We start from the raw sequence: 14,788 nt of genomic DNA, 5'->3' as shown, positions 1-14,788 counted from the left end.
ACTTGTTATTGTCTTTTGGTTCAGTATCATATAGCACAAAAGTCCTTATTCATCAAAAGTTGCGTACAGTCAAATCCGACTGGAAAATGAGTGCACGCAATTTTCAGTTTTATTGTGCATCAGTTTCATCTTTGGTGTATCTGTAGGGTAGGAGTGTGTAAATAGTACTTACTTTACATGCACATTTATATAAACAAATGCTGCAACTATTCCATGTTCCATTTAAAGGCATATTTCACTTTGCTTTGGTTTTATACTACTGACTCCATCCAAAAAAATCAACAATACATAACACAGCCAGTGCAGAAGAATCTCATTCTGGCAATAATCCAGCATATTATTATAAATATGTTAATTAGGAAAATAATCACCACACAATCCATCATTTTTCCATCTTGAAAACTAAAATGTTTTGTTTATTTCACATTTTATCCTTTCTGGTTGACGTAATTTTAAGGCTATAAAGTTTGGTCAGCAGGGGGGAGCAGTGCACTCACTGCTCAACCTCAAACTCCACCAACGAGCACAGCCATCAGCTCATGAGCTGCTGAATGTTGTTTTGTTGGCTCCCTACTGAAACATCTGCATGAATTAGAGCGTGCATCATGTAATTGAGATGAAAATGAGGTGCTGGTGGGCTGGCGCTTGATTTCACGCACAGAAGCTGATTCGTCAGTTCAAATCTCCACTGGTTTCCAACTCTCGTACAGAACTTTAATGAACACAGAGTAGATCATACGTCATTAAAGGCTGTTAAATCTGCGGCCTTTTCATGCAACTTTGATGAACACGGGCCACTGTGCTGAACTCTTGAAATAAACAATGTTGATTTACAAATCAAGAATGCGTTTATAAAGTTTCTAGGGGACAATATTTGTTCCTACTGTAATCATCTGCAACTAGTTAATAATAATTTTCCCATAGTTCTAGTAGTTCTGACTGTATTGTTCCTGCAGTGTTTAAGTCCATCACTAATGGTGTGCTTTTCTTGTGTGTCAGTTGAAAGGGTCCTATAGGGGGAGCCACTTCCCTTGATGGGTGGCTGACAGGTAAAAGGTCACTGTGTCACTTGCTGGACAGCGGTCACTGTTACACAGAAATGACACCGCTGAGGTGCAGCTCATCAAAACAAGGCACAAGCCCAAGAATCTGCTCTCTGAGGAAGAATCCTCTCCTCAAATCTTTTCAGTTAATAGAAACTGAAGAGTCTGGACAGTGTAAACGTAGACTGACTAAGCCGCTTTCTTCAGTGTTTTCTGTTCTTTACATGCCGCTTTGAGAAATAAGCGGAGATGATGGAGAAAGGCATGTTTTTTGTTTTCCAACTGAGGTCCAAGACTAACTGCTAATATTTCTGTCGGAAAATCAGCGAGTTATAAAAATATCCCTGTGAGAAAGAGGGAGGAAAAGCCTATGTAATAGCTCTGCTGCCTCCTAGTGGATGTAATGAAAGGGTAACAGAACTATAAGTGCACAGAGAAAAACTAGTTTAAAGCAGTTCCACTGACCCTCCAAAACTTCTGCATAATTCAATTGTTCAGAGGTTAACAAAGTTATTCAGGGTGGTTTGAAGTAAAATGGATCATTGTAGAGAAAATTACCAACTCAGATTTCTTTACAGTGCTTATAGTTGCTCAGTACTATCCTAAAACAAAGTCCTCATTAGACAGTGTATTTATAACAATTTAATTGAATAACTTCAGCTGTTAATAGCAATAAATGCTTCAGACGTTTGGTTCCCATCATCACCATTCTGAACAATCCTGGTTTGGTAAGTTTCTCTAGAACAGAGCATTTTACATGGCTTTGTTTACATTTTGAAGATTTCATTATGCAGATATTTCCCTTTAAGTGTTAATGTTAAGCTTTTTCCTTTCTTTTTTTTGCAGAACAGTCTGATTGTATTACTCAGGACACAGAAGAAAAACACAACAATGCTAACATTTTACAACTCAACTTTTAATTTTTTTTAAACACGTCCATTGCACATGATAAATTCACTATAAAGTGTATTCAATGCGTGATGCACACACTTAAGATTCATTGACAAGATATCCAAAGCACCCTGTAACTTTGACTTTGTGACTTTGAGCATTTATAAAACAGGTTGATAAATTAATTACTAAATTATATGATCTATGACCCTGCCAACAGCACTGAAAGCACAGCCAGCCTCCCTAAAAGAACACTGTGCTATTTTTGCTGTGAGGCTCATACAATTAAGACTAGTAGAAAAAAAAAAACATTTAGTCCTTTAAAGGTTCTGCCCAAGGAGAAAACTGAGGGAGAAAAAAAGGGAAACCAAGCATTCCACCCATAGCTGCCGTCCAGTCTGTGAGTGCAGTTCCAGAAGAGGGTTAGTGGCGCTGAAACAACAGCATTCTTCTGCCTGTTCTCAGCCCTGTTTAGAAGTGTGCTCTGGCCCTGCTAGGCCTCCGGGACAGTGCAGGAGAGGAAAACTCATTTCTCTCGCTTCAAGCGAGCAGCTGAGCTATTTCTGGCTGGCCGATTATTTTTAGAGTGTTGTCCATGAGTATAAATGCAGGACAGAAGAGGCACGTGGTTGTGCAGGCATAAGAAGGGTTGAGAGAACTTGTTGGCTTGGAAGAACAGTCAGATTCAATGAACCAACGTCCGATCAGATAAATGTACAAAATAGAGAAAATGCAACAGTTACAGTAAATAAATAATACAAACATGTAAAAGAAGGTCAGACAAAACAGGTCCACTCTTTAGCAGAAAGGAGGACAGTGTTTCCCCTAAAAATGTTTAATATTGGGCAATTTTAATTGTTGCATTAAGGGGGCTAAAACAAATAAGGCCTACCTAAAGCTTCACCTAGCTTGCACCTTTTGATCATTTTACACGGATTTGCTTTGACTTATTGACCAAAAAAAACTTTAACGAAGTTTGTACAACAATAACGACCCTCTTAGGGCAACTGCTTCTGCAGTATGATTTCAAGTTGTAATACAGCCCACAGGGATGCAACAATACAACTACATTTTTGTAGTGGTGGGTAATATGACAATATTGTATCGCTATTGTGATCAATTTTATTATCGTGATACACAATATGCTTTTCTGACTATACTGTGGAAATCCTCTTTGCTTAAAAAACACCAAATAACTGCATGGTTTATTAAAAAGAGAACATAACTAGTTTGTTTAACTGGTGTTAGTGCAGTACAGAATGTGAAATGTTCAATACATATTTACTTATATCTGCCAACCTCATAGTATTGTTTGGCACTGGATTAAATTGTATTGTTTGGAACAACACTTTGTTCCAATGTATACAAGTCATATCAATGAATGACAATAAGGACCACTTGACTTGCCTTGTGTTGCAGTGCATTGCACTGTACTGAATTGCACTGCATTGTACTGCATTGTTGTATCATGACTATTTAGCTTGTATCAAACATGTTAGCCTGTGGCTTGCGTTGGGTTGGGGGTAACATATTAGCTTGTGGCTACAGCTTTAAATCAGGACATATAAAGCACAACTTTTGTTTTAAACATAGTAAATTTACTAATATGCAAATAATTTACTGGAAAATGTACTAAATAGAGACACCACTGTATTATATCGAACCAAATTATGAACTTTATATGTCATTATACCCCTATTAGCCCATGTGTTGTTTTGATGGGCCTATTATTAGTTATATTAATTACATTATGTAAATTATAGCTGTAACTGTGTAGTGTTTCTGGTTAGGAATGACAAAAACAAACAAACAAAAAAACAAAATGAAAAGCAAATGGAAAAAAAGCAGCCCACTGACTATTTTCTACTGGCAGGTGCTGTGTTTTTCATACTGTGTAAGGTACCATGAAGTTACATCCTTGTCCCAATTTTCTAGTGACAATCTTAATTTTTCGAAAATTAAACAATAATGTTTTGTATAAGACAGACACAATATCAAGAATTTGACTGAAAAGGAAACATGCTATTTGCCAAACAAGCTCTCAATCCCAGACCACCAGCATTTCTCCCTTTCTTCCTATCTCTTCCATGTTCTTAACACATCTAGTTCAAAAGCAAAAAAACATAACAGCAGTGTTTAAACACTTTTTGATGTTTTGTGTTCAGAAAACTGGGACATTTTTCTATGTAAAAATCATTACGCATTTACAAACTAGGATTTTGCCCAAAAGCTAAATAGGAGCCCATTCATTTTGGGCAACTGTCCTCACTACATATTTACTGGTCTGAGCTCACATGAGTTAGAGTAGCTAGCCTAGTTAGGCCTACACTTGCCCTATTGCTGCTTTCTCAGCCACATCCTTAACAATGCGTTCACATTCAGGCACAAGTGTTTTGTAGTACCCAATTATAACACACTTACTCACAAATACGAGCTAAACTCTTGCATTTCACTGAACTGTTAGCTTGTGTATTTTCTCTGTCTATAACGAGTTCCTGAAAGCTGATTTCGGTATTCGAATACTGGCACCTCGAGCGATTAAGCGAGTACTCAGTTGCACAGAACACAGAAATGTGCCATGTTTCCTTTTCAGTTCAGGGCCACTGGCATAATCACTGCTTTGAAGGCCTAAAAATTCCCACTTAAAAAATCTCAGACATTTAAGAACATCCTCACAGCAAAGAAGCATCATAGAGAGAGAAAAAGAGAGAAACAACTCCTGATTAAGATTTTTGGGACTCAAAGTATCAAGAATAGCTCACAAAATACTTGCACTGCATACTGTGCTATGATGAACTATTTTTTCTATTTAGCAAAGCATTGCTGAGTCATTGTGAATCCTTATACAGAGAAATGCTGTAAGACTGGGGCTCAAGGTCATTTACTAGAGCACATTACATAGCAGGGGTCACAACAAACCATGAAAGCACTGCATTTACAACTGTGACACGATCAAATTTTGGATAAGCATCTTTAAAATATGAACCCCATCTCAAAGAGGCCTGTACTCTTTCAGCCAATGCTGAAATTAGATGGATGAGCTGAACATCTGTCCCGCCGTGTTTACTTTCTCCGGCGTGTCCGCCTAAAACAGATCCCGTTGTCAGGTCTGAGAGGGCGGTGTTTGGAAAGCCTCTCTGAGCTTCCGGATTGTTCCGCTTCAGGCCTGCTGAGTGTTGTGCACACAGCACAGCTGTAGCCATTGCAACTAATGTGCTGCCACTTTTTACTCCATTTCAGAGTCTGAGCAATTCCTGAGTACAGACAGCTGCCAGGTTTACATATCTTTCTCTCTGTTTTCACTACCAAATTGTTTTAACCCGTAGAAGTCGAGTTATTACTGCCATCTTGCTATACTATTCAAGTGTAATAATATAATGATGTATTTAATAATATAGTAAGTTGCGCAAAGAATTATATGTAAGTTCGACTTATTCTGTATTGACAGCTATTTTCTGTTTGTTTTAATATCAAGCAATGACAAAAATGAAAGGTTATGGTTGTTTTCCTTTACACAAAACAAGACTATACAGTTGTGTGCAAAAGTTTGGGCGCCCCGTCAAATTATGTTTTGTTGATTAACAAAACTCTACAGAGAACACACTTCTGCACATTTTACACACAATTACTGTTCTTTTGACATATAGCTTAATACATATTTGCTAAATTTAACATATTGGGGAAAAAAAATCAAACATAAAATGTGGCCTGTGCAGAAGTGTTGGTACATTTCATATTTTCTTTACTTTTCACACCTTATCAATACGTTTTTCCACTAAGCAGAACAAAAAAAGAAATTAGAAACTAAAGTTTATAGAAAATGCCATATTTAAGTTTATTCTCTGTGGAAGATACTAATTAGACTAGTACTACTAACTAGATTAACTAATTTTCACTTCAATCAACAAAAAATGTAATTTGACCGTAAAAATGTAATTTGACCGTAAACTTTGTTCAAACTTTTTCATATTTACATTTACGGCATTTGGCAGACGCTCCCTTCCAGAGTGACTTATAATTTGATCACTTTACACAGGTAGGCGAAGGTAGTGTTAGGAGTCTTGCCCAAGGACTCTTATAGGTATAGTGTAGGGTGCTTAAACCCCAGTCTACAGCGCAAAAGGCAGAGGTGTTACCCACTACACTATATCAACCCACGCACAACAATAACTTTTCCTCAAATTCAAATCATAATAAAATTTTTTGCACTTTTAACAGAGTGAGAGATAAGTACAATAGAATTAAACCATGATTGCTGGTGATAACTGTGACTTCTAAGGGTTAACGTATATTCCGTAAAAACTCCTCTACTCCAGTCTTTACAGTAGTTATAGGGGCATTCCGGCCTGAAAACATTTAATATGTAACTCTGTAGTACCCTGTAAATCCCTCAGCCTCATCAGTCTGATTTCATGTTTTTGTGTCCTTTTTTGCATTTTTGTCCATTACTACAATACCCAGCATGCACTGCACAAATACAACAAATAACCATTGAGAATCCCTCTATGGTTATAAAGAACTCCACAGACGTAGAGGCAAATAAACACAGACATGATATTTGACTTCCTCGCAGGAAGTTAGTTAACTGGCTTCTTTCTGGATTAGTCAGCTTGTGGGAGACAAAAACAATACATTTCAAGCAGCCCCTCCTTAGGTGCTTGTAGTTTTTCAGAAGTTCCTCCCACCTATAAGACACATCATCTGAAGTGGATTTTCCCAGCCTTTAAACTGGAAAACCTCACTCTTGGGACTACTGTGGCACCACAATAGGTGGTGAGAAGGCATGTTTACATCTTTCATTTTGGCCAAAGTGTCCCTTTAATATTACAGCACATTCAAAGACCAAAGTGCTCTGTTAAAAAGTAAGTTTGCTGCATTCAGAGTTTTCATGAGAAATCTGTTCTCTATCTTATCTGTAACTAGGATATCAGGTCCTAATGAATGATATTTAGTTGAGAAATATGATGTAGTTGTTGAGCAGGTGAAGTTGGAGCATTGAAGTCGCACCTGTCCTGAGTGTATGTGTGTGGAGATCTCACTGGTGGCAGAGGTAGCGGATGATACGATTTGGAAGGTTCAGTTTGGGCACAGCCTGCAGTGCTCTGGTGCCCAGCTTTGTCCTCAGGACGATACGGCTCAGCTGCTGCAGAGACAGAGGAGTACCTGCAGAAACACACAATAGCTGAGCAACACAGGTCTACTGTACATCACTGCTGTCGGAACAAAAACTTATATCTCCAAAATGCCAACTTTCCAGGAGAAGAATAAAATATTCTTAATTTTGAGTGGAATTAATGAAAAGTACAAATCGACAAAAACAGAGATACAAGGTTTAGTTCTGACAGCGACAATATGTTTGTGCTGTGTTGCTGCATTTTATTAATTATATGACTTATGTTGACTTTGATACCAAGATGTAAAAAAAAAAATACTTAATCGAACATTAATTATATATATATATATTGCCAGTCCATCGCAGGGCAGACAGACAGACAGACATATACATTCACACACGGACACAATCATTACTAAATTAGTATATGTGTGTGTGTGTGTGTGTGTGTCTCATATTTCGTCACAATGTCCAGTAAAGCTGTTCACTAACACTGACTAGAATTTATCTGGAAAAACAAAACTGTTTTCCAATCTGAATACTAAAAAAAAAACGCAGGGAAGTGAGCATACATAGATGTGTGGACAGCCACTCAAAACACAACTGACTAAATCCGAATAGTTGTGGCCAGCTTTGTGTGCAAAAGAAAATGGAAAATGGAGCTGAAGCTGAGACTACAGTCCAGCAAACATGGCTTAATGTGAGGACCAGGCCCAGAGACCACTGCGTTGTCTGTGGCAGCTGGCCATGGGAGGCGGTGCCGCAGATGGTGTGACAGGAAACAGAAACACGGCGAGCATGCTGGTGTCCATGGTCCATCCTAGGACAAAGGCTATCCCCAAGACATCCACTATTCCTTCTGCTCTTATGTCTTCGACAACAATCGGGCTACCTCAGACTGCAACTGTCTACACAGTAGGAGGTGACCAAAGGAATGTTTCATATTTATTTCCACCTAAAACATGGCTCAAAAGACATCATCTCTGATTTGGTCACTCAGTCAATATCAATGGGCTAATATTAACGTGGTCTGAACACCATATGAACTGGTACAACACCCACTACTAGAGACTTCCATGTAACTCTGCAAAAAATCTCAAAAACACTGGTTCCTAAATGGTTCTTAGCTTGAATACAGGAACATTTAGTAAAATCTATGCAGTGGTATAAACCTTTACATAAGCCCTAAGTTTTAAAGGTGTGCTCCTATTTCATCACTTATCCATTGAAAGGTTCTTTGGGGAGCCAAAAATGGTTCCTATATGCCACTGCTCCAAAAAACACTTCTATGTAAGAGTGTAGGTACCCCTCCATCCTTGTCCACCAATGAAAACATGGTCAGTTGCAACCCTGGAGACCCCTGCATCAACAGAGGCTAAATAAACATGAAATGCAGCTGTAGGGCACACATCTGTACTGCTATGCAGTGCTTAACTGTCCTCAAAACATCTTCAGTATCATTATAAGGATGCATGGCAACCGAATACAGAAATAAAGCAACATTAGATAAAAAAAGACCTTGAAGAAGCTGTTTTGGCTCAGCAGAAATGGCAAACACAAGATAAAAACAGCTCTAAAATCTGGGTGGTTTTGGTCACAAGCTTGAGACTCATCCATTAGAGACTATTGTCTGTTTATTTCCTACAATTCAATTAGCGGTCTCTAAATAAAAATGGCACGTATGTTTAGACAGGTTAATAACAGTATTATCGGAACAAACTGCCTCATCAAGGCAGTTTACATTCTTTAATGCTTTACTGGCATGTGCTGCTTAGATATGCCTGCCACAGTGCCTCACGGGACAGACCTGCAAAACATTCCAGGAGCAGTTCTTCCAGACCGGAGTCTGCTTTCAGATCTGATCTCCATCCTCATCCTGTTTACCGCTGCTCTGATCTAAAATCCCAAACAGCACCAAGGCTGCAGGCCCTCACCACTTATGACAAAGAGTGGGCACCAACTTCCGACTCTCAACTACAGCTCAAAAACAACTTCATTCTTTCCTGGAATTGGGGTCAAAATGACCTGACAGATTTTGCCAGGGTCAGTGACATTTAAAAGCACAATACCATTTGCAAGCGTATTTTAGGACCTGTTTGATCTTGAAGAAATTGCTTTTTCTTGCTGGGAAACACTTACCCCAAAGACTGCCTTTAAAAACACAGATTAGCTGCACTTTACTGACAGAAATGCTTTAAAACGATGCGGCATGAATGTAGGTCAGCTATGTATTTCTCAATATGGTCACTTTGTATGAGGTGTTCATCAGTGATCAAAAGAGTAGTAGCAGGGCACACTGGGACAGTTTTGAATTAATTGCTTTTGCAATGTCATGAAAAAAATGCATTTATTCTACACACACACACATATATACATATAGGCTGAAACATTCTATATCTGTAAAGTCGTGCATGGGCGGGACTAAACTTTTGTAAAATGAACAGGTGTGTGTGTGTGTGTGTGTGTGAGTATATATATATATATATATATATATACACACACACCTGTTCAGCTTACAAAGGTTTAGTCCCGCCCATTCACGACTTTACAGATATAGAATGTTTCAGCCTATATTGCTTTTTGAACGAAGCAGAATTATAGGGCAGCCAAATAGAACAGAGCTCATTTACATATATCAGTCTTAATGGTACACAAAAAAACAGCATGTTGAATTGAAACATCGTAAGTGGACCTCATGGAAAAAAATACAATATGTGTACTTTATGGTATTCAAAAAGATCATAAAGGAAATAACATATTCTATGCTAGTTGTGTCCATTTTTAACTCTCTATATACTCATTATTTGCAGATTTAAAACTGACACAAAAAACTGACAACACAGCAATACTGGAAATTAAGTCAAGCACGCCACTTGGTGGACATTTTTTGAACTGCCTGCAAAGATTTGTTTTGCTGTTTTGAACCACATGACCATCGGTTCCTAATAAGGAAATAATTATAAATAAGGCATGAGGAACATTATGTACCACTTATTAATACATCAATTATAACATTAATAAAGTGATGCTCCATATATTATATTTGCTTGTAACAATTTTTGTTTTACAGCACTTTAGGGCTTGACATGATGTCAACTATAAAAGATACAATGCTGGTTATCACTACCTTTAGTGGAACCCTGAAAATTGCTGGTCACTTAAAGCAATGTGTAATAGTTTATTTTGTACCTTTGCTCCCTGGATTTGTGACGTACTGCGGCTAACCTAGACTGTGGGCTGGTTTCTGAGCAGTGGGTTTTAGTTTTGTTGTTTACTCACTTTCGTAAAGCTGCAGACAGAAAGCAGAAGGTGTTTTAGGTCTGGTGTAGTCGCCAGGCTTTTTCTCATGCTTGTCTTTGGCGTACACGTTTGCTCCAAACTCCACCAGCAGCTCGATCATTTCCATGTTGTTGGCCTTCGCTGCATGGTGCAGTGCTGTCTCATGCAGCCGGGCAGCGTTCACTTTAGCTCCTTATTCAAGCAAAGCAGATCAAAAGAGGGATATTTTTACAAATGTACATGCCTCAAAATATTTCTCTTAGGAAAACAAATGTAGTCATTGGTTAGATTTTTTTTTTAATTAAATTCAGGACAGGTAGCTATGCTCATGATGCAGTCTCAGGTATCGTGTCTGTAATAGTGAACCTTTCTGAAACAAATGTCTTTACATTTAGGGGATAATCTAAACTAATCTAATCCATTCTTTGTATACAATGGGAATTAAGTTGTTTTTTTTTTCTGGAAAGGCAACCAAAAACCTAGTGAATGCACAAATTAGGATTATTTGCAGGTTTCTGGATTAAACATTGCTGTGGACTGAACATGCTTGGCCTGTACATACTAGTGATTTTGAGACTGCATGTGATCTTTTAGCATTAACGAGCTTAAAAGTCAAACATGTGTGGTCTCTTTATACCAGGGGTCACCGATCTAATCCACACAGGGCTGGTGTGGCTGAGGTTTTCATTCCAATCAAGCAGAAACACTCTTGATTCCACTTGTTTAGTTAGTTGGTCTCATTCTTAAAACAACTGATGAGTTATATGAGGTTTTCTCTTATGGAATGAAAACCTGTAGCCACACTGGCCCTTTGCGGATAAGTTTGGTGACCCATGCTCTAAACTGTGCTCTGCACCAATGCACAATGGCCACACCCCCTATCCCATTCCCTCTACTGAGATAGCCAGTGAGAGTGGTGGTCATTAGTAAACACATTCAGCACTTCAAAAATGAGCTGTTCTTTATAAAGGAATAAATGACTGAATTAAGGGCTTATTTGTTTCGTATGCTTCTCATTTTCACTCAGAAGAACAGGAAACTATATTAAAGTGGAAAATATATGTTCTTTAATGCCCTTTTTCTTGCGGCAACAATCTTGTGAATATTTCTTTGGGTTTTCTTTCCATCTTTACCTGCATTGAGTAACACCTTGACACACTCCAGGCGTTGGTTAGTACAGGCTACATGTAGTGGAGTCCCATTGTACAGATCATAGGCTTCCAAACTGGCTCCTTTTGATATCATTAGCTTAACACACTCAGCATTACCTGCACAGCATGAAACAATCATTATGCAATTATTAAGTCACTCTTGCTGTAATTGTGTAGTAATGGTGGGCAATATGCAATAACATGACATTACTATACATGTTATTTTCACAAAACCCTGCATGCATTTCAATATTTAGTTTCTAGGTTATCCGGTGTGAAATTTGAATGTAAAACATGCAACAGCAAATTCAGTGTTTGCTAAAATAAACTGTTTAAGATGTAATAAGGAAAATTCAAACTATTTGGTGTAAAATATTATAATGGAACAATGTGTTGACTTCCATTAGCTACTTGATGCTAAGCAGTTACTATACACTGGCTGTTCTTGTTTACAGGCTCTGTATAACTGATCTAATTTTTGTATTTTTTTTTAAACTAAACATGCAGTTGTTCATTGCTCTAGAAGTACTGACGATACTCATGATACTTATAAACGATATTACGACATTATTTATCATGGTATACAATATCATATTGTCATATTGCCCACCCCTATCATCTACTGCATTTGGAATTCTGGCTTTGTAATATGGTGCATTGCTCTGATCTCTCACCACCCATGCAGGCCTCATGTAGTGGAGAGGTGGTGCGGGAGGTGAGGGCAGGGTTGACTTTTGCACCGTAGTCCAGCAGCAGCTGCACACACTCAAAGCTCCCGACAGAGCACGCCTCACACAGAGGAGTGCTTCCGTCCACGTTCCTTGCGTCCACCTGGAAACCAGCACAAACAGGAAGAAAGAATCCCAAATTGAGTTCATTTCTAATTAGTGGTGTCTGATTAGCATGTAGAGAAATGAATTGACTAAATTATATTAACTCAAAGTCGCCGTTTTACAAAGCTAATCAGAAAAATACCAAGTGCTGGGAGATATATAATCTACTGATATATTAGCGTTGGTGTCGCACCATTTTATAGATATTTTTTGTTAGATAGATATCAAGCATTTAACTGCGAAGCATGTCATTTACAAGGCAATGCATGAGATGGTTTTGAAAGAAAAGCTAACAATACATAGCAAATAAAATAATTAGTCAGTTTATTTTCTGAAAATCTGCTTTCTGTCTGATTAACTTTTACAATACTGTGTAAGGTTCTGTTTGGTGAAGCAAGTGGAGCAGAACAAAAATAATAAAAAAGTTCAATAAAAAAAGGTTATTACAGTTTATAAGTTACTACAGCGGTTCTCAGTCCTGGTTGTACTCCGCACGTTTTCCCTGCTCCCAATATACCTGATGCAAGCGATGAACTAATTAACATGTTCTTCCTAAGGTGAACTGGGTCTGTTAGAGCCAGGGGCGCAGTCAGAACTTTAAAAATGGGGTGGCTAAGTCAGAACTATTGATTTTATTGGTGTAGTAAACTAAAAGAAAAAAAAAATTAATAAAACAGAGGTTAATAACATTGGACCTCATTTACCAACTGTTCTTAAGAGGAAATTTCCTCTTAAAACCCAGTTTTTAATTAGCAATTAGTTAATGTGACAAACATTTATAACTATGTTTTTGTTAACACATCTCATCATTGAATTGGCTAATTCATTTAATGTATCATATTCTGTGCAAGAAATATCATTTTGTTCCCAGTACTATTTCTAACCTCTGATGCACATTTTGAATACTTTTAATTACTTGTGTAACAAAACAAAAATACTGTAGAGAACAGATGCAGAGATAAACCTGTGTATTTCAAATGTGTAAAGCTAGGGTCCCTGCTTCATTAAGCAAAAGAAAAAACAATACTAATGGCAATGTTTCCATCCAGCTCGCCTGTTTGCTCAGTGGGTAAGACTGGACACCCCTGTTCTGACCTGTGCTCCGGCATCCAGCAGCAGCCTCACACACTGTGTCTGTCCCCGGATGGCAGCCTCATGGAGTGGAGTGATGGAGTCTACAGCCACTATGTTCACTGAGGCTCCACTCTGGATCAGACTCTGCAGCTCGGACGCCTGACCATGATAAGCAGCCTTGTGTACCTCTGTCCTCTCAGACCAGAAGCCTATCACACAAAAAAGTAAGTAGTTTCAACAGTTAATTGTAAGTTAGTTATTTCATACAGTAGAAATTAGGACTTGTATTTTGATATAGTGTTGCCAGCTGTTTTTGGTTGTTTGTTCAGGAAAAAAAAAATCCATTCCTGTACACAAAATGTCCAGGAATCCAAGCAATCTCATATGTTAGTATTTCTTATTTAACCGTTTGTATACGAGTCTGTTTAGTTCAGATCCCAGAAAAAAAAGCTTGCTATTCTGGTGCTTGTTTAGATGGTCACCCATCATGGTCGTACTGCATATATACCAGCATTTAAAACACAACAACATGCTGGTTATCCCGGTCTACACTGGTTTTCTATCAGGGATTACTCTCAACATAGACCTCATTTAAATACGATAACTGAGATTAGGTTAGGTCAGGTTAGCCAGCATCTATCTACCTTGAATTTGTGTCATGAGTTTGTCTACCTGTCAGAGTCCAGGATTTTTTTTCAAAGCTGATGGCAATATCGATTTTCCTCATATGTACATGTGCACATATACATACATACATACATATATATTAATGCAAATATATATATATATATATATATATATATATATATATATTGTGTTTGTGTGTATACATGCAAACACACTACTGTTCAAAAGTCTGGAGTAGGTTTTCATATAAAATCCATTTGCTGAAGATGCATGTGCAACATTATGATGTTAATATGCCTCTACTTTACATTTCCACAGGGTGTATATTGAAATATCAAAATGAGTTCAAGGTTAAATATATAGTCATCGCCAGACGGTACATCGAGTTGATATACATCAAGCTGTGAAACTAGAAACATACTGAATGGTCACGTTAAGACACTTTTCGGATAAAGGATATTTTACTAATCTATCCTGTTCCTGCTTTTCTGTATAAGCAGCACATGCCGGTCTATCATACATGGCGCTGCGCTGCTGCCGTGAACGCGCTTTTAGACTTACCGATATCACCGAAGAAATACGGCATCGCTGTTTCCACCTCCATCTTTCAGCTTAGGGAAATAAATATGCACTATACTAAATGAGTCTTTTTAATGAAACGATTTGAACACCACACAAACATGCCGTGTTTACAAATGCGGCAAGTGTGTCACGTGACCGCTCCTGCTTCAGGGACACAACCGCATTATGGGAGTTGTAGTGCAGTTATGCCACTAT

At 38.1% G+C, this 14,788-nt stretch overlaps 1 protein-coding gene across 1 annotated transcript; it reads right to left on the bottom strand.

The window, feature by feature from the left end:
* Positions 1-1,706: 1,706 nt before the first annotated feature.
* On the bottom strand, positions 1,707-14,700 carry asb13a.2 (ankyrin repeat and SOCS box containing 13a, tandem duplicate 2). Its single transcript, XM_036563857.1, has 6 exons — positions 14,573-14,700; positions 13,406-13,593; positions 12,152-12,308; positions 11,460-11,594; positions 10,327-10,518; positions 1,707-7,097 (listed from the first exon to the last, which is right to left on the bottom strand). Exons 1-6 carry the CDS (start codon positions 14,613-14,615, stop codon positions 6,970-6,972), a joined length of 843 nt encoding a protein of 280 aa, XP_036419750.1. The 5' UTR covers positions 14,616-14,700; the 3' UTR covers positions 1,707-6,969.
* Positions 14,701-14,788: the final 88 nt, after the last annotated feature.

The sequence above is a fragment of the Colossoma macropomum genome, unplaced genomic scaffold (genome assembly GCF_904425465.1).
Source record: "Colossoma macropomum unplaced genomic scaffold, Colossoma_macropomum, whole genome shotgun sequence".
Taxonomy (NCBI): Eukaryota; Metazoa; Chordata; class Actinopteri; order Characiformes; family Serrasalmidae; genus Colossoma; species Colossoma macropomum.
Note: the sequence above shows the minus strand (reverse complement) of the source record. Positions and strands in the feature narration are given on the sequence as shown.

Coding starts and splice junctions, on each gene's coding strand:
- asb13a.2 (XM_036563857.1), bottom strand. CDS start 14,615: ATGGAGGTGGAAACAGCGATGCCGTATTTCTTCGGTGATATCG. Junction 13,594..14,572: donor GTATTTCTTCGGTGATATCG/GTAAGTCTAAAA, acceptor TTTGTGTGATAG/GCTTCTGGTCTGAGAGGACA. Junction 7,098..10,326: donor CTGTCTGCAGCTTTACGAAA/GTGAGTAAACAA, acceptor GTGTTTCTGCAG/GTACTCCTCTGTCTCTGCAG.